Source organism: Phacochoerus africanus, chromosome 2 (assembly GCF_016906955.1).
Source record: "Phacochoerus africanus isolate WHEZ1 chromosome 2, ROS_Pafr_v1, whole genome shotgun sequence".
Taxonomy (NCBI): Eukaryota; Metazoa; Chordata; class Mammalia; order Artiodactyla; family Suidae; genus Phacochoerus; species Phacochoerus africanus.
Window position 1 is genome coordinate 240488046 of NC_062545.1, and position 27660 is coordinate 240515705.

The window sequence follows — 27660 nt, forward strand, 5'->3', positions numbered from 1 at the left end:
CCTCCCCCATCCCCAAGCGGACAGTGTTCCTCCCTAAGAAACTGAGCGGGCAAGGTTACAGAAGCGGAACTGATAAGCAATGCTGGGTACCTGACTAGCAGGGCTGCTGGCTTGGACAGAGGGCACACAGTTGTTACATTATTACAAGAAGGGTGGTATAGTGATGAGCATAGCTGGAAAGGCTTGCAGCTGCCTTCTTAGCCAAGGAGGGGGGGTGTTGTTTTTTAGTTAAAACTCCATTTCAATAGTATGATCTCTCAAAAGGGTGAGACCCCTAGGACTGCAGGAATAAATGGAAGAGCAAATGGTAGTTTTTATCAGGGCAAGGTTTGGGCAAGTAACTTCAGCTCTCTGAGCAGTAGTTTCCCTGGGGATTTTGAGGCGAGATGGAGAAGGGAGAGTGGCCAGAGGCTAGGCTGATTCATGACCCTTCATTCAAGCCAGGAGACCTGTTATTATCCCGGACGGCTGGGTGGTGGTGAGGGGAGCTGTGTCAGCTCGTGGGCCTCGCTGCTTGTGGGGAAGCACAGAGAGCCCGGAGAAAAACAAGGCTCCCACGATGAGAGCTGAGGGATGGTTCAAGCCTGGTTTCAGCCCTTAAGAGCCACCGAAGGGGCTGGTCAACCTGCAGCAGCCCTGTGCAGTCGGCAAGCGACTGGGATTGTGGGCCCAGCTAATAGGCGAGAAAACAGAGGCTCAGTGAGGCGCGGCAACCTTTCGGTGGGACGCAATTCCTTTGTGTCACTATGGGGCTTGGGAGCCGAGACCAAAGCCTCCACTCTGGGCCCTGCACATTTAGCTACCAGGCTGAGAACTACAACTCCCAGAAGGCCATTCTCAAAGAGAACAGAACCGGAAGTGAAGTCGGAGGCGGGGCCTGGAGGCGCCGTTGCCTCTGCGTTAAGGTGAAGGGTTCAGGTATACCTCGGGTTTGTTGCGGTAAGGGTGGGGGTCCGGCCTGGGTCTGCTTCTCGTTCGCGGGCAGGGCATTCGCCCGGGAAGCCAGGGCCTGCTCAGCAATCGTGTGACATTATTTTCTCTACCTTTCTTGGTACTTCCTTCCTGCTTTCCGTAGCCCTCGAAGCCTATGGGCCAGACGGGGCCTACACGCGGGGTACTGTTGAACCCAGAGTCAGGGTGTTCTAGTGCTGAAAGGTGCCAGAGGAGTAGAGCCGGCTTTAGTGGCTAAAACAGAATGAGAAGATTAGAGAAGCGTGCAGAGGTTGGTCCATCACTTAGCGCCCAGGAATATGCTCATCAGGTGGGACTTGGGTTAGAAAGTTTTGAGGCCTCTATCAACTTAGAGATAGAGGTGGAGTGGAGAATTTATTAATTTGGCAAGTCTTTATTGGTTTTCTGTTATGTATGACGCTCATTTCCAGGCATAGAGGATATAGTGAACAAAGCGAACAGAACACCTGCTTACATTATAGGCACGGGAAAGTTCAGGCAGAAAATTAAGTAAAATATGTGCCATGTTGGTTAGTGAAAATCTGAATTAAGTGAGGAAGATAATCATAAGTTATCTCCTGCCAACCACACACAGAAACTTGTTGCGCTGTGCTTTTAAAATCTTGGTATTTTGGAGTTCCCGTCGTGGTTCAGCAGAAATGATTATGACTAGGATCCATGAGGATTCAGGTTCCATCCCTGGCCTTGCTCAGTGGGTTAAGGATCTGGCGTTGTGGTGAGCTGTGGTGTAGATGCAGCTTGGATCCAGTGTTGCTGTGGCTGTGGTGTAGACCAGTGGCTACGGCTCCAATTCGACCCCTAGCCTGGGAACCTCCATATACCATGGATCCGACCCTAAAAAGACAAAACAAACAAAAAATTTTGGCATTTTGGAGTTCCCCTTGTGGTTAAGTCTCAGTGAGGATGTGGGTTTGATCCGTGGCCTGGCTCAGTGGGTTAAGGATCCTGCGGAGGGGCATAGATGGAAGATGCAGTTTGGATCTGGCTCTGCTATGGCTCTAATTTGACCCGTAACCTGGGAACTTACATATGCCACAGCTCGGCCCTAAAAAAGAAAAAAAATCATGGTATTTTATTGTAAGTAAATTGTACCGCAGAAGAATTTAAAGGTCAAGGTAACTAACAGAAGAATTGAAAATAAAAGAGGTTAATACAAGTTATTTGAATTTTAGTGTTGCATAGGGAAAGTTGATGAGTTAAGAAGTAATGGTGTAAGCATATGAGTTCAGGTTGAGGATTTCTGGTTAATTACCAGAAGAACTAAAAATATCTGGTTAACAAGGGTTTCCCCCTCTAAAGGTAGAAGTAGTAGAAGGAAGAATCTTTGCTTTTCATTATAAATAGGTCTTTTCAGCACCAGATCCATGGATATTTCATAGATGTAGATATTTCATAGCTTTACTTTTTCAAAGATAGACATTTTCCTAAGATATTGGTAGCACCCTGGACTCAGGGAGTAGCCATGAGCAATGGTTACACCATTGTTATTATTATGATTATTATCTTTAAGGCCGCACCCATGGCATGTGGAGGTTCATGGGCCAGGGATTGAACCATGCCTCTGCAGCAACCTGAGTGGGGTTGCCACAGCAGAAACTTGTTATACCATTCTTTGTGACACTTAACTGTACACTAGAGCACTTCTTACTCATACCTTCCTCAGGGATATTGAACATCACCTTGAAATTATTAAATTTGTTAAGTGTGCTATAACAATTGTTCATCATATTTTTCTGCCTCAGCACTATTTTTTTGGGGGAGGGGTCTTTTCTAGGACTGCTCCTGAGGCATATGGAGGTTCCCAGGCTAGGGGTCTAATAGGAGCTGTAGCCATCGGCCTATGCCAGAGCCCTAGCAATGCAGGATCCAAGCCGCGTCTGCGACCTACACCACAGCTCATGGCAATGCTGCATCCTTAACCCTCTGAGCGAGGCCAGGGATCGAACCTGCAACCTCATGGTTCCTAGTCGGATTCGTTAACCACTGAGACACGACCAACTCCTGCCTCAGCACTTCTGCCAGGTTTTAACAATTTCCCCTATGACTGTGGCTTTCTGCTGCAATGATACTTAACTCAATAGGGGGAGGGACTATGTAGTTTGGAAAAATGAATTCTGATACATCACCAGCAACCTAGAATTCTTGGTTGGTTTTGAGCCACTCTTTACTATAATTTTTGGCTAGCTCTAAATCTCCTAGGATGTTTGTAGTACAGGACTTTGATTCGAGTAGGTTCTCAGTAAATATTTGCTAAAGAAATTGTTTTGAAAATAAATGTAAGTGTAGGGAGTTCCCTGGCAACCTAGTGGTTAGGGATCTGGCATTGTCACTGCTGTGGCGCAGGTTCAGTCCCTGGCCCAGAATTTCCACATACCACAGGCTTGGCCAGGAGCCCCCCCATCCTCCACAAAAAAAGAAAGGAAAGAAACAGAAACATAATGGGATAGGTAGATTTTACCATCTCTTATCTCACTCTCAATTCATACATGCATTTCAAGAACACAGTAAATGCACTCATCTGTGTCACTGTAGTGGTGAATAATCGTTAATTGCTTGGGGGCATCAGGAATTGTGCTTGTCTTCTAAGACGTGAATGTGGCTTCCTTATTACTGAAATATCTCTGTGCTGACTTACTTCTCTAGAAGACACACATGCTTTTCTCAGTTCAATAAATCTGTGTTAGTACTTTATATACTTCTGCTTTGTCACAGTAACACTATTTGTCATTTGGATATTGGAAAATACCTCTGCAGTGAAATAACGTAATGTCTCACATAATTGTGATTTTTTTCTAAGCTGGGTGAAAAGGACAGAGAAATAACTAAGCACATGGACTGGAAATTGGAAAGGAGGGTTCAGAAAACAGAGTCACATGTGCTACAGGAGGAAGGGGTCACCCCAGAGGACACGGGTGAAGATGGCATCTCTGAAAGCTTCCAGCTTCTACAGATGGATGTGGACTATGAGCATCGAGAGGAGGAGACCCTGCCCACAGGCAGTGCAGTTTGGTGCTCGGTGAGTGCAGCGAGGTATCTGGTCATGGCCTTTGAAATGATGGAATGTCCTAGAGACCCCCATATAAGAATACATACTGGTAACAAAAAGACTGGAGATGAGGAGTTCCTATGTGGCTCAGCAAGTTAAGGATCTGGCATTGTCGCTGCTGTGGCACAAGTTTGATCCCTGCCCAGGAATCCACATGCCATAGGTACAACCAAAAAGAAATTTTTTTTTAAATAATAATAATAATGCGGGGAGGTGGGGGAAGAGTTTGGTGTATTCCAAGGAATTAGATTTCCTGTTAACTGGTTTAAGGTATAAGTTCTATCTGAGATACAAAAAAAGTACATAAAGTTCAAGAGGAATTTTTGTATAGCTCAGTCAGGAAATCAATCCTGTCCCTGATAAATTTACTGTGACCTCGGGCATGTCACATCTCTTTTCTGGGGTTCTGCTTTCTCTAAACACAATATAATCCACTTTTGCTTTTAAGACTAATATCCTTTTTCTCTCCTAACTTTATATCTAAAATTTAAAAATAATTAAGTAATTATTTCTAATATTCATTTTCCTTTTTGGTGCTTATGAAGTTCTCAAACAATTTTGTTTTCTGGATAACATAAGAAAAATGTCCAAAGAAAACAGAGACACTGGGAAAAGATAGTTGCAGCAAAGAAGAGTAAAAGAAAACAAGAGAAAGAAAGAAGAAAAGCCAACCGTGTAGAAAATTCAGGTAACGATAAATCAGATTATTTATGTAATTGGTGCGGATATATTTATTTCTTAGCAAACTGGTATCTGCATGTTCCTAGGAGAGGAGGATGGTTGATTTTAAGTAAAAACAAACATCTGGGAGGTAGAACCTGTTGTCTTATTTTGTTGGGAATTAAAGTCCCAAAGAAAACAAACTTATAAGGCTGCCTTTCCAATATAAGCTGTCTAGTGCATATGTGTGTTTATAAGCTCAGAGGTAGAAGGAACGATACCAACAACAGGCAGCATTTATTCAGTGCTATGTGCTAGGTTCAGTGCTTAGAATTTTACACGGATTACTATAAGGGGTAAGTACTTTTATTATCCTCAGTTTGTAGGTGAAGAGACTGAGGTTCAAAGAAATTAAATAACATGCCCAAGATGATATAGGTAGTAAATGAACAAATTGAACTCTGATTTAGATCCGGCAGTGTGCTCCAGAGCCCACACTTCAGCACGCTGCTATACCTAAGCTGCCTAATGAATGAATACCTTGCATGAGCTTCAGGTTTCTTGTCACATGGAAGAAAGTACTCACCTGGCTGGGGAGATTTGTTTTGTACTGAATATTATTCCTCTGCTTTTCCATTTTTATCCCTCTTCTGATATTTTTCTTCTAGGCATCTGCCCTCAGCACAGCAAACGTTTTCTGAGATCCTTAACCAAGGAAAAACTTTTGGGAGCCAAACATTCAGGACCAAGACTCTGTATTGACTTGAGTATGACCCACCACATGTCTAAGAAGGTAAAACATCCACTGAACTCTGCTTTCCTGCTCACCCGAGGGAGGTCCAGGTGGGAGCAGCTTTCACGAAGAGCATGACCGGCTCCAGCTTCTGTGATTCTGTAGTAAACCAGCAAATGTGTTTAGTTTTCTACACGTGGCTAAGTTCTGGAGATTTTTTTGGGGGGGGGGTGCTTTTTAGGACTGCTCCCACAGCATATGGAGGTTCCCAGGCGAGGGGTCAAATCAGAGCTATAGCTGCCGGCCTATGCCACAGCCACAGCAACGCCAGATCCAAGCCAAGTCTGTGACCTACACCACAGCTCACGGCAATGCTGGATCCTTAACCCACTGAGCGAGGCCAGGGATCGAACCTGCAACCTCATGGTTCCTGGTCAGATTCGTTTCTGCTGCACCACAGCGGGAACTCCAGTTCTGAGATATTTGTAATAAAGAGTCAGGAAGAGAATAGAGGTCCTCTAGTTTTAAAATTTTTACCTTATCTTCCATGTTGAGCCCAACCCCTTTGCCTCTCTTTCCATGGTGTCCCCAGTCTAGATGGAGCCTTTTGGGTTTGATTCTCCAGAGGTGAACTCTTTCAAGTTTTTTGGTTTTTAATTGATTTACAATGTTGTGCCCATTCCTGCTGTACAGCATAGGGACCCAGCCATACATATATGTACATTCCTTTTCTTATATTATCTTCCATCATGATCTATCCCACGAAATTGGATCTAGTTTCCTGTGCTGTACATACAGCAGGACTTAATTGCTTATCCATTGTAAATGTAATAGTTTGCATCTACCAACCCCGAACTCCCAGTCCATCCTGTTCCATCCCCATCAGCAACCGCAAGTCTGTTCTTTATGTCTATGAGTCTGTTTCTGTTTTATAGATAGGTTCATTTGTGTCATATATTAGAGTCCACATATAAGTGATATCTTATGGTATTTATCTTTCTCTTTCTGACTTACTTCACTTAGTATAAGAATCTCTAGTTGCATCCATGTTGCTGCAAATGGCATTATTTTGTTCTTTTTTATGGCTAAGTAGTATTCCATTGTGGGTATGTACCACATCTCTTTAGTCTGTTCATGTGTCAGTGGACATTTAGGTTGTTTACATGTCTTGGCTATTGTGAATAGTGCTGCTATAAACATAGGGGTGCATGTATCTTTTTGAATTATAGTTTTGTCCAAATATATGCCCAAGAGTGTGATTGCTGGATCATACGGTTGTTCTGTATTTAGTTTTCTGAGGAACCTCCATACTGTTTTCCATAGTGGTTGTACCAGAAATGAAATCTTTGGCCTTCTGCTGGGGAGAGAAATGTTGTGGGGAGATTGCCTGGTGGGAGGTCTTTCTGCAATGTATATGTCTTAAAAATCCTTCCATTTATGCATGTATGTATGTATGTCTTTTTGCCATTTCCTGGGCTGCTCCCTTGGCATATAGAGTTTCCCAGGCTAGGGGTTGAATCAGAGCTATAGCTGCTGACCTACACTAGAGACACAGCAACGCGGGATCCAAACCTCATCTGCAACCTACACCACAGCTCACGGCAACGCCGGACCCTTAACCCACTGAGCAAGGCCAGGGTTCGAACCTGAAACCTCATGGTTCCTAGTTGGATTCGTTAACCACTGAGCCACAACAGGAACTCCAAAATCCTCCCATTTATGCTACTGTGAAGGAGGGATTTTTACCCTAGGATGCTTGAGATGGCTGAACACACAACACTGAACACTGGACAGATAAAATTTATAGCAGTTTATTGGTCACCTTTACTCAGCCCAAGGGGAGCATGACACTGCACACCATGCAGGGCCACATGGGATTGCACTTGGGAACAGAATGAAAAACCAGAGGCTTTGGGGCAAGGTTTGTAATATTAGGAAGTTGAGGAGCTTCCTGGTTCCTGCAGGAACACATGATTGGTTTGTTGGAATAATTCTGTGGGTTGGCAGAGAATTAACCCACTACTCGGGGATAAGCGGGAATCCCTTTAATAAATAGAACTGTTTAGCTAGTGGACCTTATCTGTGGGAACAGAATTGGAAGGGGAACTTGAAGTTAGGCCATTCAAGGCCCTCCCGGTTTCACCAAACAGCAAGCAGCACACAATATTGGGCCTTGCTTTTAGGCCTTAGACTACAGATCTTTGTTTGCCAACATCTCTGTTGTATGTGCTAGTGTTTGCACGTTTTTCAGAGAAATTAGGAAAACTGAAGATCTGGGGTTCTTACATGGAACTTCTAACTACTGTAGACCTCTGAAAAAGTCAACAAGAATTTCTGTTTGGGAGTTCCTGTTGGGGCTCAGCGGGTTAAGAACCCGACATAGTGTCCCTAGGATATGGGTTCAATCCCTGGCCTCACTCAGTGGGTTAAGGATCCAGCATTGCTGTAAGCTGCAGCGTGGTGGTACATGTGGCTCAGATCATGTGTTGCCATGGCTGCGGCATAGGCCTGCAGCTGCAGCTCCAATTCAGCCCCTAGCCTGGAAACTTCCATATGCCTCAGGTGTAGCCCTTAAAATTTCTGTTTGTATTAATTGGATATCAGACTAAATCAATCCTGAAGCTTTTTCTCACCACTGTACTGAACCAAATCAGGCCAGCTTGTGAATCTACCTTCCTGTAAAAGTGATAGTGCTGAATCAAGATGGAAAGTTAAAACTTCTAAACCTATGACTTCTCCTGAAGTTAGGGAAAAGGTTCCAAATTTAACTGACAGAGTATAAAAAATGTCTGTGCAGTAATCTCACCTCTTTTTAATAAATAGTCAACATCACATGGTAAGATATTAGGTAAAAGCTAAAAGAAAAATGTCTCAAGAAAACAAATATAAAAGTTTTTAAAAAAGAAAATTTGTTGTTTTTTTGTTTTTTGGGGTTTTTTTTTTGGCTTTTTAGGGCCACACCTGCAGCATGTGGAAATTCCCAGGCTAGGGGTCAAATCAGAGCTGTAGCTGCTGACCTACACCACAGGCATAGCAACGCCAGATCCGAGCCACGTCCGCGACCTACCTCACAGCTCACGGCAACACTGGATCCTTAACCCACTGAGCGAAGCCAGGGATCGAACCAGCAACCTCATGGTTCCTAGTCGGATTCATTTCTGCTGCACCACAATGGGAACTCCAAAAAAATTTTTTTAAATAAAGTATCGCAGGAGTTCCCGTCGTGGCGCAGTGGTTAACGAATCCGACTAGGAACCATGAGGTTGCTGGTTCGGTCCCTGCCCTTGCTCAGTGGGTTAACGATCCGGCGTTGCCGTGAGCTGTGGTGTAGGCTGCAGACGCGGCTAGGATCCCGCATTGCTGTGGCTCTGGCATAGGCCGGTGGCTACAGCTCCGATTCAACCCCTAGCCTGGGAACCTCCATATGCCGCGGGAGCGGCCCAAGAAATAGCAACAACAACAAGACAAAAGAGACAAAAAATAAATAAATAAATAAAGTATCGCAGCAGATTCAGAAGGAGGAAGAGGTCTCAGTTTTTCCATTAACTTACTATTTCTGGGTTCGTGTCATTACCTTAACTTTCATCTCTCAGGAGTGATGCCATGGGGTGTTACCACGGACATGCATGTATGTACTCAACCCCCAGGAGTCCAGGGGGCCATTGTAGTTCATGAGATTTCCCAGAGTGGTATTCATTGAACTGACTTGTTGTTGTTGTTGTTGTTGTTGTTGTTGCTGCTATTTCTTGGGCCGCTCCCGCAGCACATGGAGGTTCCCAGGCTAGGGGTTGAATCGGAGCTGTAGCCACCGGCCTACACCAGAGCCACAGCAATGCGGGATCCAAGCCGCGTCTGCAACCTACACCACAGCTCTCGGCAACGCCGGATCGTTAACCCACTGAGCAAGGGCAGGGACCGAACCAGCAACCTCATGGTTCCTAGTCGGATTCGTTAACCACTGCGCCACGACGGGAACTCCTGAACTGACTTTTAATTGACAATGAATTTAGAAAGAGTGGGCATGTTTCCACCCTAAGTTGTCCTTGTTTCTTTGAAGGAATTAAGTAGACTGGCTGCACAGATCCGAAGGTTGTATGGTTCAAATAAAAAAGCTGACAGGCCATTTTGGATCACCCTCACTGGATTCACCACAGATAGTCCCCTATATGAAGAGTGTTTGAGGATGAATGATGGATTTTCTAGTTATCTGGTAAGCCTCATTTACATATTGTTTTGAATTGTCCCCTGAAAAGTAGATTGGGGGGGGGGGGTAGTAGTAAATATTTGTTAACTTTTTCATACTTTATTGTAAAAAATATATATTTCTATATGTAAATTATGTTTTCACGACTATAATCTAAAAAATTTAGAAACTCTTATCAGTTCTCATATTTAAAAATGTTTATCCTTCTACTGCATCGGCAAACTAACATTACCAGCGTCTAGGACTGTACTTTGTATCCAGTGTATTGTAGGCTAGACTATGTCCCCCAGGAATGTTTTAAGGAAATCATGACTCCTTTCTTGTTCTTAGTAGTGCAGAATTAGGAAACAAGAGGTTTTTTTTTTTTTTTTTTTTTTTTTGCCATTTCTTGGGCTGCTCCTGCGGCATATGGAGATTCCCAGGCTAGGGGTCAAATCGGAGCTATAGCTACTGGCCTACACCAGAGCCACAGCAACACCAGATCTGAGCCGCATCTGCAACAGACACCACAGCTCACGGCAACGCCGGATCCTTAACCCACTGAGCAAGGCGAGGGATCGAACCTCCACTTCATGGTTCCTGATCGGATTCGTTAACCACTGAGCCACGATGGGAACTCCGGAAACAAGAGTTTTGAGGGGAAGAGAAAGAATCCCTATGGAAGTATTATGGATTTAAGATTAGTTTTAGGGAGTACTAAGTTACTTTCAATACCTTCCCTAAGATCTCTTAAACGTAGTGATTGATACATAGGCAAGAATCCAGATCAGTGCCTAAGAAATGCCACTAGAAGTGCCCTTGTGTGTTTGCGTTACGTAGCTGAGACTGGGTAGTGTGGCCTTTCCCAGGGAGGTCGTCAGAGGCACCAAGTGAAAAGTGCCTTAGGCGGTGCTGCGCAGTTAGTCATGTTTGCTGTTATCTTAATGAGTCGTCCTATAATGGAGCCATTTCCAGCTTTACTTTTCTGGATGTTTTTATGATTCCCATCTGTGAGCCAAACAGACCCACTCTGAGTCCAGTCCCCTTGATTTTCTTTCTTTCTTTCTTTTTTTTTTGTCTTTTTGTCTTATCAGGGCCACACCCACAGCACATGGAGATTCCTAGGCTAGGGGTCCAATCTGAGCTGTAGCTGCCAGCCTACACCACAGCCAGATCCGGGCAACGCTAGATCTGAGCCACGTCTGCGACCTACACCACACCTCATGGCAACACCGGATCCTTAACCCACTGAGCGAGGCCAGGGATCGAACCCGCAACCTCATGGTTCCTAGTTGGATTCGTTTCCTCTGCGCCACGACGGGAACTCCAAGTCCCCTTGATTTGCTTAGGTGATTCCCTCCACTTTGAGTACTACATCCTTTTCTACATATCAATCTCAGCTCTTTTCAGAAACCCAGTTCCAGCTTCCCCTCCCTAGAAGGTCATTACCTCTTTGTAGTCCTGTGGCTTGCTTCCTGTATGTGTGTTAGGGGCTCCTATGGTTTTCTGTCTCATTCTGCAGGGTTGAACGTACCTTTCTACGTCTGCTCCTCAGCTGAGCACATTCTGAGAACAGGCTGTCAAACATATATCCCCTTGCTGCACCTAGCGCATGCCTGATAGAAAAACTACATGCCCCATAACTAGTTGCTGCCGTGTGGGCTGTCTTAACCTAGTTTGCACTACATTGGGCTATTTATATTTTTCAGCTAGACATAACAGAAGAAGACTGCTTTAGTTTATTTCCCCTGGAAACCCTCGTGTACCTGACTCCTGATTCAGAACATGGTATGTACTTTATGCATTCATGTAGTACTTTGCTTCTAGCCCTTTTTCATATTCCTGGTATCAGAATTTGTTAAAGCCACCCAGGGTATTCCAAGAAAAAGGCATGGACATTAATGGCACACCCCTTATGGACAGAGACCTACCTCACTGGGTCCTTTGTATTTGGCCTACTGTGTGCACAGAGCTGCATAGATTATATTTTTTTTTCCCCCCAAAATCATCTATTTCACATGATTTTCAGTTTTATTGTATTAAGTTGATCTCAGCATTGTCTTCTAATTTTTTTTTTGTCTTTTGGTCTTTTTAGGGCCACACCTGCGGCATATGGAGGTTCCCAGGATAGGGGTCCAATCAAAGTTGTAGCCACTGGGCCACGCCAGAGCCACAACAACGCCGGATCTGAGCCTCCTCTGCAGCCTACACCACAGCTCACGGCAACGCCAGATCCTTAACTCACTGAGTGAGGCCAGGGATCAAACCTGTGTCCTCATGGATGCTAGTCGGGTTTGCTAACTGCTGAGCCACGATGGGAACTCCTCTTCTAACTATTTTGTATTCCATTGAAATTTTGCCTCCTTTTTGAATGCTAATGGTGATTTGAGTCTGCTGCCTTTTTGTGTGTGATGAGATATGCCAAAGTTTTAGCAATTTTATTGGTCTTTTCAGGGGATTAGCATATCCTCTCTTTGTTTTCTATTTCGTTAATTTTTACTTTTATCATTAGTAATTCTTTCCTTTTACAGTCTTTGGATTTAGAAATTATAAATCAGATTGATTTCAATGGGCTTCATTTTTTCATTAGCTCTTGAAGATGTTGATCTAAACACAGTTTACGTCCTTGGTGGACTTGTGGATGAAAGCATTCAGAAGGTAAGTGTACATTTTAGGCCCAACAGTTGCATTGTGAGAAGTTGTACTTACTTTTAGAGGTACCTACCCTATCATAATCTTTCCCTAAAGGCCTGAAAACTCAGGAGGAATAGGAGGAAGGATCTTATTCTGCCTAGGTTGGCCCTCCCACTTACCAGATTCCTTCTCTCCTCATCAGCAAAGTCAGCAACCCTGCTGACAGAATCCAGTCAGGAACTGCAATGGGGATTCCATTCTTCTCTCCTCTGTTTTGCAAGGACAACTCTGTCTTGACTAAGGAAGCTTTGACGCAACATCATTATCAGTTATTTGTTCGTTGTGAAAGAGTAGTTTGTTCTTTATTAGGCCATCTTTCTTGTTGACAGGACTTATCTCATAATCTCAACCTCAGTAAGAATGTCCAGGAGTTCCCATCGTGGCTCAGTATTTAACGAATCCGACTAGGAACCATGAGGTTGCAGGTTCAATCCGTGGCCTTGCTCAGTGGGTTAAGGAACCAGAGTTGCTGTGAGCTGTGGTGTAGATGCAGCTTGGATCCAGCGTTGCTGTGGCTCTGGTGTAGGCCAGTGGCTACAGCTCTGATTAGACCCCTAGCCTGGGAACCTCCATATGCCGTGGGAGTGGCCCTAGAAAAGGCAAAAAGACAAAAGAAAAAAAAAGAATGTCCAGATTTCTTTTGTTGAATTGGAATTTTATTGAAATAATTGGAATTTTGAAATATGTTTCTATTATGTAAATATTTATTCAGATAATAAATATTTACTAATTAACATGTTGCATAGATAAAAAATGATATAATAGTTAAAATGTATAAAAAGGAGTATGGTAAAAATAAGTTTACCTCATCCTTGTCACCCGTGTCTGCTATCCTCTTGATACAGTCTCTGATCACACAAGTATGTGTTTATGGATGGATATATATATATATATATATATATATATTTTTTTTTCTTTTCTCTTGGCTGCACCTGCAGCATGTGGAAGCTGCCAGGCCAGGGATCAAACCCATGCCATAGCAGCGACTTGAGCCACTGCAGTGACAATGCCGGGTCCTTAGTCTGCTTTGTCACAGGGGAACTCTGGGTGGTATATTTTTAATATATTTATTTTTTCATATATGTGAGTGTATTTTTTTCGTATATATGAGATACATACACATATTTAACACAGATGATATTTAACTGAATTGCATTTATTCTAAAGGGTCAGTATACCATGACTCCATAGTGATAATCTAAAAAATGGGCAGGGGATTGGGGGAGGAAAGGGCTCTAAAGAATGCCAGCTGGAGGTCCCTTGTGCCTCACTGAGTTAAGGATCTGGCATTGTCACTGCTGTGGCTAAGGTTACTACTGTGGCACGAGTTTGATCCCTGGCCTGAGAACTTCCACATGCCATGGATATGGCAAAAAAAACAAGCTAATAATTTTGTTTTTTAAAGTAAAAAAAAAAAACAAGGGAAAAAAAAGAATGCCAGCTAATAAATGAGAAATGCATAATAGAACTGAAAAATTATTTTGTTATTCCCAGTATAATCATTGATTCAAGGAATTGATTGAATGAAAGGTTGTGAGGAAACTGGTTATTCACATGGTCTCAAAGTATCAACCCACAGATTACAAAGGCAGGTATGCCATTAGAATAAAGTGATCTGGGAGTTCCCGTCGTGGCGTAGTGGTTAACGAATCCGACTAGGAACCATGAGGTTGCGGGTTCGGTCCCTGCTCTTGCTCAGTGGGTTGACGATCCGGCGTTGCCATGAGCTGTGGTGTAGGTTGCAGACGCAGCTCGGATCCCGCGTTGCTGTGGCTGTGGTGTAGGCCAGTGGCTACAGCTCCGATTGGACCCCTAGCCTGGGAACCTCCATATGCCGCAAGAGTGGCCCAAAGAAATAGCAAAAAGGCAAAAAAAAAAAAAAAAAGAATAAAGTGATCTGGAGCTTGCCATCTTGACGAATGATCAGACTTAGAATCACCAAAGTGACACGTGCCTCCTGAGATGATGGAACCTCACCTGTAAAGTATTCTTACTGGAAAATGTTTAAGCTGAATTAAGTCATCAGCAGATCCAGGATGTGAGGCATTCTGAAAGACAACTGGACCAGACTTTCCAAAAAGTCAATGTAATGAAAACTGAAATAGTCATGAGGATTGTTTTAGATTAAAAGATTAGAAAGACATAACAGGAGTTCCTGCTGTGGCTCTGTGGGTTAAGGACTTGATGTTGTCTCCGTGAGGATACAAGTTTGATCCCTCTGCTTTGATCCCAAGCATCTGGTGTTGTCCCAAACTGCAGTGTAGGTTACAGATGTAGCTTGGATCTGGTGTTTCCACAGCTGTGGTGTAAGCCTACAGCTCCAGCTCCAATTCGACCCCTAGCCTGGGAACTTCCATATGGTGTGGCCATAAAAAGGGGAGAAAAAAGATATTACAGCCAAATGCAATCTCCCACAGCAGATTGTGACATTTTTTGAAGCAGACAATTCTAGAGAACCATTGAGTAGTGTATGATCTATAAATGTGCAGATTTTATAAACTGTCCTCTATTTATCTTCCACCAACATTTAAGCTGAAAAATAACTGGCACAAAGATTTATCAGTGGTATAGAACTTTTTCGTTGTTACCGAAGAGTTTGGCTTCACAGAAATATGCTAAGAACAACATTTCTTTAAGAGGAGCCATTTTATCTTTAAATGTTCAGAGAACAGAAACTAGACTATAAACTCCTTCAGGGCAGCATCCAGGTCTCCTACTGTGAATTCTATACTCCAGTTCAAAGTGATTATAAAGGATCAGACTCGAAAAAATAATAATCACACCTCATATATGCAAAGGAATGTTCCCTTCAAAGAAACCCTTCGAGTAGCTGTCCCACTGAATTGCATCACTTAAAACATTTTTGGAAGTTCTCTCTCAGAATTGTGTTTCATGTGAGTATGAGAGGCAGGTAGTCCAGTGTCAGAAGGAGGTACTAGGAGTTCCCGTCATGGCTCAGTGATTAACCAATCCGACTAGGAACCATGAGGTTGCGGGTTCGATCCCTGGCCTTGCTCAGTGGTTAAGGATCCGGCATTGCTGTGAGCTGTGGTGTAGGTCGCAGACGCGGCTCAGATCCTGAGTTACTGTGGATGTGGCATAGGCTGGTGGCTACAGCTCCAGTTTGACCCCTAGCCTGGGAACCTAAATACGCCGAGGGAACGGCCCTAGAAATGGCAAAAAGACAAAAAATAAAAATAAAATAAAGAAGAAGGTACTAGGCTTACTTCATGATGTTCCAGTTGGTTAGACCATAGTTATGGGACTGTAAATTAAAAGACACTGACAAGCCAGAACAAATTCCAAAGAGGTTGAACTGAATAATGAAGGGACTCAAAAGTAAGTCATAGTGAAGGAAAAGTTGACAGAAGTAAGTCTGTCAATATGGATATGAGAGGATTCCTGGGGCATGATCCCTGCCTTCGTGTATCTGAATGGTCATCTTGTGGAGGGACCATTTTACTTCCCTGTGGCCCTGAGGGAATAGAACTAAGACAAATGACTGGAAGTCTCAGGGAAAACAAATTTTGGCCTCACTGTTAAGATTTCCTATTAACTGCTGCTATGAAAACTGGGATGGGTTACCTCAGAATGCATGAACTCTGTCAAAAGTGTTATTTAAAAACCAGAGGCCACCTAGGATAGAGGTCATAGAGGATAGACAAACATTGGCCAGGAATAGAATAGTTAACTACTGAGGCCCCTTCCAAACCTGGTACGCTCATTTCTTCAGTAATATAACCCCCCCCTTTTTTTTTGGAATCTAAAAAAAAGATACAAATGAATCTATTTACAAAACAGAAACAGACCCACAGAGACAGAAAACAAACTTACCAAAGGGGAAAAGAGGAGAGGGATAAATTAGGAGTTTGGGATTAACAGATATGTACTACTACATATAAAATAGATAAGCAACAAGAACCTACTGTATGGCAAAGGAAACTATACACAATATCTTGTAATAACCTATAATGGAGAAGGATGTAAAAAAGAATATATATATACACATACACACATATACACACAAATATATATATGTGTGCATGTATATATATCTGAATCACTCTGCATATACCTGAAACTAACACAAAGTTGTAGATCAGCTATATTTCAACAATTTTTTTGAAAAACTGGGGAAGTAAGAAAAAACATAATACTAATTTTGTAAAGGTTTAAATTCATTCCCTGGGGGTGGTGGGCAGGACAATGGGTAAACACGATGGGGGACTTCTCACCATCTGCATTTTGGTAGCTTTGCATTTTGAGCCTTGCAAATGAATTACCTGGCCAAATAAATACGTTAAATTTTAAAATGTTTAGGTACGCTATGGATCACAAAGCCCCCATATCTTGTCACTGACAGAGACACATGGGTGATATATAAATGTGACTGCATGGCTGCTTAGACAAAGTATTGGAATAATAGACTAAGGCTAAGCGGGGGGAGATGACACTCCATGGGATTTTAATCCTCTTTTTGTTTAGTTATTACTTATTTATTTATTTATTGTCTTTTCAGGGCCACACCTGAGGCATATGGAGGTTCCCAGGCTAGGGGTCAAATCGGAGCCATAGCCGCTGGCCTGTACCACAGCCGCAGCAATGCAGCCACAGCAACGCAGGGATCCAGGGCGCATCTTTGACCTACACCACAGCTCACAGCAGTGCCGGATCCTTAACCCACTGAGCGAGGCCAGGGATCGAACCCACCTCTTCGGGGTTACTAGTCGGGTTTGTTACCACTGAACCATGACAGGAACTCCTAGTTATAATTTCTAAATGTTATAAAGTACTAATAACAACAAGAACAATTTTGATTTATTAAATGTGTAGAAAATTTTCATGTGAAACACTTTGGGCAAAAACTCATTTCTCCCAGCAACCTCAGAGGCTGGGAGTCTTTCACTCCCATTTTACAGATGAGGAAACTGAGGCTCGGAGACATCAAGAGACCATGAAGGCCCCCTGCTCCTGGGTCCGGATTCCTTCAATGTCCTGACTTCTGATCTAATGAATGTGCTTATAACAGGGGGGAAAAAAGAAACATTTTTAAAATGCTTAATAATCAAAACCATGAAGTAAAACAGACAAATTTTTTATTCCCCCCCCCTTTTTTTTTTTTCCTTTTTTGGCTGCCCTGCAGCATATGGAGTTCCTGTATAAACCCTTCTTTTTAATCCTAAAGTTACAAGTAGGTAGATGCCCTTCCCAGAGCTTCTTACAAAATAGTGAATATAATTTAAACTTCAGTCCATGACTTAGGGGCATCTTTAAAGGGACATTAGTTATTGTACTCTGACACTAAGTAGTCTCAGATTGTTGGACTTCTTGAGTTTTATCTCCTTTTTGTAGTTTTCAGAGCCTTTCCTTTTCATTGGGCGATATGCTTTCATACCTTAATGCTGTCTTGTTGCTGGTGGTGTATCTGACCTGAATCCTGTCTCCCTTATTTCTAATTTGCCACTACCAGTTGGCTGTGACTGAAAACTCCAGATAATCCAGAATTGGGTCTTATGAGTTAGGGCCAAGAGTGTTCTCCTCTGATTGATTAGACTGCTTGAATTTTTGGATGCAGACTGTAGCTACAATATGCCTCTTTTTATGTATTGTCTTCTTGATTATAAGTAGTAGTAAGTGGAAACTAGTGGGTAAATGACTCCCAAATAAGTGAATTGTTGCTGCACAAGCTATTTCTTACTTGACACAAGTAAATGCCCTTCATATCTACAGCTTCTTCCATTCTGCCATAGGCTGCTTAAGTTTAATGCACTTATCATTTCACTCTGATTACTGATGGAAATTCGGGTGGTAGTAAATGAGGATTCTCACAGTTTGCTTTGCATATTACCAGGACTATCTTCATGTATTATTTTTATAAGAAAACTATTTAACTGTGATTTACAGAAGGTGACATTTCAAAAGGCCCAAGAGCACTCTGTCAAGACTGCCCGCTTGCCAATCCAGGAATACATGGTCAGACGCCAGAATGGGAAAAACTATCATTCAGAGATACTGGCCATCAATCAAGGTACTACTCACATGGCCCATTAACATGTGTTATTTCTGGTGCTGCCTCTCTGTATCATGTTTAAGTATAAATGGCCCTTGAAGCAGTCTCCTGCGACTCATGTACTTGGACTTTATTGTGTGCACTTGGCAATATGTATTCTGGCCTTGCAGAGGCATTTTTCATTTTATTCCTGGTTCCCAGCTATGTTAAAGACAGTTGAAATTGTTCCCTTGTCCTAGAATGCCATGCTTTCAACCTGTCATTGACCAGTGAATTCCTATTTGTCCTTCAGGGTTCAGTTCAGGGGCATCTTGGCTGCTCTCCTCCCGAGCCCAGGTCGTGTCAGGGCCCCTCTGTAGTGTTCCCATTGTACCGTGTTCCTCTCTGTTGCAGCATTGTCCATTCATAGACTTGTATCTTAGTGTTGGCTGAGGTCCTTGCCCACAAGCAGGGCCTGTGTTTTTGCCTCTGCCTCTCCAGGGTCTAGTACCATGTGTAGTAGAGTAGGTTTGTTGCATGAAATATTCCCGAACACTAGTCATTCACTAGTTGCTTTTTCTTCTGTGTGGTCACTGTTTTCTCTTATTCCTTTTAACAGTATTCGATATCCTGTCCACTTACTTTGAGACTCAAAACTGGGCTGAAGCATTGAAGAAAGGAGTTTCTTCCAGAAAAGGCTATGTTCTTCAGAGCTCAGCGGAATGAGGGACAGTCTAAGATTGTGGCTGCAGGAGGTGAAGTTGCTCTGGTTGCCTTGACCAAAGAGCAGAGCCAAGGATGGTGTTGGTAGCACCTATTGCCTTGACTTGACATCTTGGCTCTTCCCTGGGAAAGGAGTTACACACTTTACGTAAAGTGTGGAAAGGGACCACACTTTACGCTGTTTTTATCTCCCATAGTGCCTGGCTCACAGGAAGTGCCCAGATATATGTTGACTGACCAAAAAGTTTACATACCAATGAATTAGCCCTAAAATTACATGGCTTTGGATGTGCTGATCCATCTTTTATATGTCTATTTGTGAAATACCTGTTCTTTATAAATAGCTTCAATAATCAAGTAAGTATTGCTATAATTTTCACTTCACTGGCAGCATAAAGTTGTGTCTTTCTCCAGCCACGTCAATCATGCTGATTTTCCCCAACTCAGTAATATGCTGTACATTTGCTTTGCAGGATCAGCCTGTCCTAACTCAGCCCTGCTTTAAGCCCCCAAGAGCACTTTGTTCCCATCTGTGGCTTCTACTGTCTCCCCTATTCTGAGGATGGGCGTGAAGGGCTTCTCTCCTCCTAATGGTAGCCTCCTAACAATCTGTGGGAGTATCTTTGTATACTTCTGAGCCTTGAACAGACTATATTCTTCATGTTTAATTGTGATTAACAGGTCCATTTGAAAAGCAAAAACACAGTATTGATGGGTCTACCTTGAAAATAACCAGAAAATACATTGCCTCTGACATAAGCATGTTTGATGATATAAATCTCAGTGATCTCCCTTTTCATGTCCTAGTCAGATAAGAGTTGTTTCAGTTACTCTGGCCAGTTTGGGTTAGTGAACTTGTAACTTGGCTGCTGGCAAATTCAGAAAATGTCTGCTGTATCTCAAAAAAACCTAAAGGTTACTTCTCTGTTCCATCCCTGCCCCTTCACAATTTGATGCCTCAAGAATGATGATCCCTTGATAAATTATCAGTGTCTTTTTACTATTTAAAAATGACCCAGTCTTCAGGAAACATCTTTAGGGTCCATAATTCTTATATATATTCTCTGGGCGGTCTCTGACTCCAGTACCATTGACTTGAATTATCTGCCAAGCTTCATTTTCACCTTTAAAGGTTTCGCTTAAAATGCAAATTTCCTCCCCAATTCCATCATAAATCTCTATTATTTTTTTGAAATTTAGAGGTTGATCATTTTTGTTGGGCTTCTCAGAAATGATCCTAACAAAGTAGGATGTGGTTAGACCTGGAATCAGAGATCTTCCTCACAATGTTATCTATAGAACAAGAAACCGGACATATCCAACATATCCTACAACATGAAAATGTAACTATTGACTTTTTAGTAGCAATCATGAAAGAAATATATTAAATGTTGTCTGAAGTGGACAAAGTGTATTACAAAGTAGTACATGAGGTATAATCCTTTATGCTTTCAATTTGAAAAGCTTATTCACATACAGTAGTTGAGAAGTAGTCCCAGTTAAAAGTCTGTGCCTTAGTTTCTTCAGTTAGGAGGATGTGTCTTTGCAGTTGCTAAGAATAAATGAATTAATCCATGCAAAACACATGGAACAATACTTGACATGTGGTAATAAGCACATGATAATTGTTAGCTCTTACATACTCACTAAATAATGGGATTACAGGTGGGTTTTGTTTGCTTTTTTATATTTTTTAATGTATTCTTACTTTTTCTCTGGTGGACATGTTTTACTATCATCAAAAAATAACTTATTTTAATACTTACTTCCAGTTTATAGAATCTGCACTCCAGCCAAACTAAGGGAGTTAACATCAAATAAACCATTAAAATAGTAAATTAGTAAACTTTATTGTAAAAAACAGAAAACTACATCATTATTTTTACACTGCTTTCTTTCACCCACAAGAACATGGGTGGCAACCAGAAACTTTATAAAAATATTTTATTTAGCACTCTAACGAGACAATATGTACAGTCACATCTTGTCTTTTGAAGATTTAATGGGGAAAAGTCCATCTGAGAAACGTTTCCCCCAAGAAACCCATAGTCTCTTGGCTCAGCTGATCCACATAGATCAACTTTCTGCCAATCTGGAGAAGATCTGTTTTCTTTGATCTGCTGTCATGTGTTCACAAGCTTCTAAAACATTTGCCAAAATCAAAGTTTGCTGAATGGTTTTTGCTTTAACCCATATTCTTCCATTCATTCCAAATACTATCTCAAGTGGGTAGAGTTTTCCCACTTCTTGCAGGATTTCACAGTCTGGAGCTAGCAGCCTGATGAGGAAGATGAAAGAAAATGAAACTTAAAGTGGTAGGATGTGACCTGATGTTCCTGTGGAGACTCCAGTTATACAGAGCTCCACCAACATCATCCCGAGGACAAGGCACTTGACAACATTTGCTGTGCTCTTCTAAGAAGCTTTATATCACAGGTATACCAGAGGTCACAACTGCGGAGTGTCCTTTGCAAAGAAATCAAACTCCCTGTGTCGCCAACTTTATAAAAATGTAAAAAGTCCTTCCACATTGTCAGAGCACCTTCATTTTGGTCTTTTGAATGTAGCTTTTTTATCTAAAACGCTAAAAGAACACTTTAAACTTATTTTCTTGACCATGTAAATTACTCCCTGGTATTAAATTCAGTACTTGGAGAGAGTGTTGACTTTTTTTGAAAGATGCTGCCTGGTTAATGTCTCTTTACTATCTTGAACTGATTCTCCAAATCTGCAGAATAAGTAGCAAAGAGAGACATGCAAGAGAGCTCTGAACCTCAGTGGCTCTAGGAGTAAAGCCCTTTACTGTTTGGGTAGGGAAAGGTCTAAACACCTATTAGAGAATCTGCCTCTGGGAACTATTAAATCTACCAGGACAGAAAAACAGGTGCCTTCTGTGAATGTCTTCATAAGCTTGAGGGTCACATCAGACTAACTTTGTTTGGCTCCCATTACAAGGGAAATTTGGTGATTTTGTACAATTGTAAATTGCATCTGTATTCAAGTGAGTGAGAAAAGGGGTAAGGCCAGTATTCACATTTGGTCTCATTACATCGGCTATGAAGGAACAGCTAAGGAAATGGAGAGTCAACCTTCCAGCAAGGAGTCTAGACTCCTTATCAACACAGAAACTGTAACGCCAAATAAATCTGAATTTAACGTATTCACATTGAGAGGATGGGACTAAATGCGTAAGTTTACAATTGTGCTAAAATGGATACTGATTTTTAACTGTGAGGAGATACAGCTGTTGCTATGAAGAAAACAAAACCCAAAGATTAGTCAGCTTTCTAAGAAGTATAATATAAAAGACGACAGACAAGCCAGAAGGCATGAGTACTTACTTTCTAACTAAGCCCAAAGTCACTTTAAAAAGCAGACCATCTTGTCCAATCACACCCATTCCGTTGGCTCGTCCACAGCTGTCAATACAGACCATCTCTGGTTCCATATCTTTATTAGCAACTACAAATTGGCCATAGATGAGATCTCCAATCTACAATGATAATTAAAAAAACAATTCATTTCCTTTCAGTAAACTATGCTATAGATGCTGCTGGTTCTTTTTCATAGGAAATGCCAGCCACCTACTATTCTGTGGCTAAACTGACTACACTCCAGGTTCCCACAGTCACTCTAGAGTTGAGTCTTAAGGCAAAATTAACCCATGTACCTTATCCTTCCCCTACCAGAAAATCTCCAGACTGAGACATCACAAAGCCAGAGAGCACCCTCTAGGGTTACACAGTCCAATATGGTAGCCGCTATCCATATGGGCGTTATTTAAACTTACATTTAAATAATTAAAATTATATATTTAAAATTTCAAGTTTCTTGGTTGCATTAGCCACACTACAAATGCTCAACAGCCACATGTGGTTAGTGGCTACCATGCTAGTCAGTGCATATGTAAAATAGTAGCATCACCACAAAAAGTTCTATCGCATAGCACTGCTCTAAGGAATTATAGAAACTCCTGGCATGCAAATTATTCAGAGCAAAACAAAACACTGGTAGTTCATTGACACTTTTCCATGCCAGACTTACTTTAAAAACCTCAAAGAGTTTAACTTCAAAATGATGAAACTAAGGAAATGGAGAGTCAACCTTTTTAAGTTAAATACTTACTATTTTTGGTGACTATAGGAACCAGAGAGGTCCCTCCTTGGTCTTGGAGGGCAGTGGGGATGTACAATGTAAACAACAAATTTCATTCAAGTTGAATCCAGTAAGAAAAAAGTGACTGAAAATTAGGGGTGTTTTTACAGAGGCGGTGGTGTTCAGCCTAGGTCTTGAAAGACAAGCATGCGTTCCACAGGCGGAGAAGGGAATAGAGCAAGGCAACAGAGGAAAGAGCATGGGCAAAGGTACAGGGGCTGTTACATAGTTTGGTGTGATTCAGGCAGGGCCACCTGGAGAATATCACTATGGATGAGAGGAGACCTCTGAGTATCAGCCAAGGAAATACGTAAGCTTTAAAGGACTTTTGGGGGTGGCGTGGGTGGGGGGAGAAAGAGTTGTGTCAGTTCTTAAAAGCCTGGATGGAGGGGCAAAAGTGTACAAAAAGGATGTTAATAAGGAGGTCACAGATTAAGTCAGTGAAGAGAGATAGCTAAGGCCTGAACTTGCAAAGTGGAGATAAAGGGGTGGACATGTGGAAGATCAGAGATAAGACTCAAAAAGGATCAATAAGATTAAACAACTAAAGACACAAGAGAGGTGGAGTTCCGTCGTCATGGTGCATGGGAAACAATCCAACTTGGAACCATGAGGTTGAGGGTTTGATCCCTGGCCTTGCTCAGTGGGTTAAGGATCCAGCGTTGCTGTGGCTGTGGTGTAGGCTGGCAGCTGTAGCTCCAATTGGACCCCTTGCCTGGGAATCTCCATGTGTCACAGGCATGGCCCTAAAAAGACACAAATAAATAAATAAATAATAAAGACACAAGAGAGGTGAGTGAGAAGAGCAAAGAAGCCACCAAATTTCTGACTTAGATGGGCAGGAAGAGTGTGACCATGCTACCTGAAAAGCCCCAAATGAAAACATGACTGCACCTCTGTCAGCTACAAAAAAGGGATTGCTGGGAAAGTGATCTGACAAGCTGTGAGATGCTACTCCTGGGACTCACACCGGGATAGACAACTGACATGGCAATGTGCACCACTTTCCCTTCTTTCCTCCCTGAGCCTATGGCCTTGTCCAGGGCATATAGACATAATAACAATGGAGAAAACAGATATAATCTTTCAACTCAGTAGAGATGAAAACATCCCCTGATGGAGCAAATGAAAAATAAGTATGAGGTCTGGTCCCAGAGCGAGCATCTCAAAGGGCTCTTAAAGCCTGGAGTGATAAGTCATCCTATAGAAACTGGAAAAATAAGACACTTAAGATAGCCCTCTGGATATCTGAGTGTTTAGGGATTGGGTATTTTTCTTACTTTTGAAACCAAAGGTCCTGTCATTACCTGAACATTTGGTCTGTTTCTTTTAGTTGCACCTTCAAATGCCAAGTAAGATAAAGAAGCTGGCTCACTCCCTCCAACATCAACTTTGAATATATCTCCAGATTTAGCGGTAACTATGCCAATCACATGGTCTCCTTTGACTGGGACATACTACAAAAGAAAACAGAACGAGAGAATGAACGACCATAAATGACAGTCATTTTGAAGACATCTTCAGCAAGTCCTTAGTGGTTACTTTATTATCATTAGAAATACTTAGAAAATATTTGGAAATCCAAGTTTACCAATCAATACAAATCTTAAAACAAACTTGATCACATGCCACCTTCAGTAGAAGAAAAGCAATCACATGATAAGCTCTCAAGATTGCAGCTTCTAAACAGTATAATGTGTTCACTTAAGTCAGTATTCCACAACTCTTCTGTATCCTTCTGTTCGTGTATCCTCAGGAACTCCCTAGTTTTTGTTTGCATGAGTTCAGTGGCAAAGGGGGTCCTCACAACCAAGGAAGTCCACTCCATTGTCAGACAGCTTTTTCCTATGTGGAAGTTCTTATTTATCCTAAGAGAAATTTAGGTCCCTGTGACATCTACTCATTGAGCCTGGTTCTTTGGGACCCTAAAAGACAAGTCTGCGGCTCCTTGACTTTTGGAGTTTTGAAGATAATGACGTGTTTCACAGCCCTTATCCCCTTATGTGACAAGATTTCCAAAATCCTTTCCCGGTCGCCCATCTCGGGTCACTTTACAGTTGTTCACAGTCGCCCTAAAGGAGTTGCAGAGGTAAGCACAAGACTACGGTAGCTGTAGGCTAGCCTTAAAAGAGGGCTCCAGGGTCCCTTCTGTATTTCTCTCGAGGAGTCTTCCCAGCCCTCTCCCGGCCGTCCCACCCCTTCGGAGACCCGGCTCACCCGCTTCTGCTGCGAGTCCACCCAATAGACGCCACTGCCGCCGCCGCCGCCGGCCTCCTTGTGACGGAGGCGGCCGCACTTGGTGACCAACAGCCGGTCGCCACAACGCCGCAAGCCCGGGCCACACACCACGCGCACCCGCGGGCGCGCTCCGGCGTTCAGGCGCAGCGGTCGCTCCCCTGCACCTCCTGGGCCTTCTCCGTCCTCCTGCTCAGGCAGCAGCAGCTCCTCACCCGGGAGCACCACCTGATCTAGTACTGTACGGGCTGCCCGCGCCCTGCAACCAGCAAACGACTCCGCAGCATGAGCGGCTGGCTCAGCCATAGCGAGCGTAACCAGTTTCCGGCTTCCGGGTCCGCGTCCAATCGCCAGGCCACCCAAAGCTTTCCGTTTCCGGCAGCACAGGCCTGTGGGACTTGAAACTACTGCAGTGATGCCTGACAGTTCTGTGCTCTCAGAGGTTGCCCCAAGGTAGCTATGATTGTCTCTAGCCGGCCGCTAATCCTGCGGTGGTCCGCAGGTCCGCAGGAAAAACGCGCAGCTTGAGTCTGTCGCGGAGCCTCCACTTCCGGTGTCTCGGATCGCACGGTGCGATACGAGACGGCGCCACCTTTGGTTCCCGGGGAGCCTTAGGAACTGAGCAGAGGTCCTTCTTGAGTTGGCTCTCCTTTCTGACTCTGCCCTCAAAAGGACCTTTTACGAGGAAAAGTGTTTTCTTTTTCAGTATGAAATCTTTTTGGGTTTTGCTTGAGAATATATCTATTCACATAATGGAAAACACAGAGAAGAATAAGAACATAAAACGTATTAGTCTTGCCGCCCGTTTGTCTCCCTTGCTAGATTGTCAGCTAGTTCCCATTGTTTGTAGCGCAGGTCCTGGCACGAAGTAGGTAATACCCGGTGAATAAAAGGAAGAATGAATGTTAACATTTTGATGTGCATTTCTACCTAGGCTTTTTTCCTCCCTTCGAATAGATACATATTGCATGCATATTTCCACATAATTGCGCTACCCCTAGCTGGCTTAGAAAAATCGCTAATGGCAGTTAAATCCTTGCTACTGCTTTCCCTGGAGCTAGCTTTAGTTGCCTTTTTTCAACGTGAAAAGCAGTTGAATTCCAAATCAATAACACATCAGCTCTGCTCTTCTGATTTTCAGGACTCTCACTTGAAATTATTCTCCAGAGTTCTCACTCGGGGCCTTGCTGTGACACAGATTCCATCCCTGGTCCAGTAACTTGCACATGCCTCGAGTGCCGCCAAAAAAGAAAAAAATTTTAAATCACAGTTTCCTCGGTCAACTGGCACCTCCAATCAGCCTTAGCCAAATAATCGTAGGAGTCAGAGCTCCTGGGGATTTGGGAGGGTGTGGCTCTGATCATGTTTAAAAGAGATTACCTCTAATATACTCTCCATACTCTGTAAGATACTGGTGAGACACCTAAATAAGATACCAGAGGCCAACTGAAATGTAATTTTTGTTGTTTGTTTTGTAGTCTGTTGCTGTAAAAACAATCTGGTTGGTTACCTTTGCAGAAAGGATGGTCTAGATTATTTTTCTCTCCTCCCTACTCCAACCCAGTTCCTGAAGACCTGAATCCAGTAGGTATTAGGTGACCAAGACTAACTCGATCACGACTGGGCCAAGACCATGCCTGAATTGTGCTCAGTGGCCTTGGGTTACAGCCTGAGAGGTCAGGAAACGATCCCTGGATGGCCCCTCAGGCGTCAGTAGAGGAGTCTCTGTCAGGAACTCAGCCCAGACACGGCTGAGGAGTCCTAACAAGGGCACTTCTGTGGGGGTGGCACGTGGGCACGCACATCCCTAAGTCCACAGACCAGAGGCCTGGAAAAGAGTGGTTACCTTAGACAGGAAGCTGAGGCCGGGAGGGGCGGGTCGAAAGTACCTCGTGGGCGGTGCCCTGCGCGACACTCCCAAAGGGGCGTGCCCAGAGGGTGGGACGCTGGAAGGCACCTGGGAGGCGGGAAGGCAGCCTGGCCTGGGCACTGCGTGTCACCACGTAGGTGCTTCGCCGCCGCGGAGCCGTGTGGCCACTGGTAAGCGCGAAGGGGGAGCAGCGGGCAGGCCCCGCATGCGGTTGCGTGGGAAGCCGAGGCCATTAGCAAGTGTGCGGAGTCCGGCTAGGAGCCGCGAACCCTGACGGCGGCACTAAGTGAGGCGTTGGGCCGCGATTGCGAAGTTCTTGTTTCCGAAAGACGTGTTCAATGTTTTCTGGCTGTGAAAGTGGCTTCAGTGACTGGGGAATGCATAGGAGACCAGGGCCCGT

General features: G+C 43.3%; 2 protein-coding genes across 4 annotated transcripts; one reads left to right on the forward strand and one right to left on the reverse strand.

Annotated features, from left to right (window-relative positions):
* The first annotated feature begins 858 nt into the window (after positions 1–858).
* Positions 859–19361, forward strand: TRMT10B (tRNA methyltransferase 10B). 3 transcript variants are annotated; one of them, XM_047767961.1, is made up of 9 exons: positions 859–918; positions 3770–3988; positions 4598–4706; positions 5347–5471; positions 9469–9621; positions 11304–11382; positions 12185–12252; positions 18193–18316; positions 18897–19361. In XM_047767961.1, the coding sequence occupies exons 2-9, from the start codon at positions 3803–3805 to the stop codon at positions 19001–19003; spliced, it is 951 nt and encodes a 316-aa protein (XP_047623917.1). In that variant the 5' UTR covers positions 859–918; positions 3770–3802; the 3' UTR covers positions 19004–19361. The 3 variants fall into 3 exon arrangements, with proteins under 3 accessions (XP_047623917.1, XP_047623919.1, XP_047623918.1); XM_047767963.1 differs by having other exon boundaries at positions 884–905; XM_047767962.1 differs by having other exon boundaries at positions 917–939.
* A 1470-nt stretch (positions 19362–20831) lies between these two features.
* On the reverse strand, positions 20832–25880 carry EXOSC3 (exosome component 3). The gene is made up of 4 exons (XM_047767964.1): positions 25373–25880; positions 24463–24612; positions 22342–22493; positions 20832–21278 (listed from the first exon to the last, which is right to left on the reverse strand). The coding sequence occupies exons 1-4, from the start codon at positions 25694–25696 to the stop codon at positions 21077–21079; spliced, it is 828 nt and encodes a 275-aa protein (XP_047623920.1). The 5' UTR covers positions 25697–25880; the 3' UTR covers positions 20832–21076.
* Between the last annotated feature and the right edge of the window lie 1780 nt (positions 25881–27660).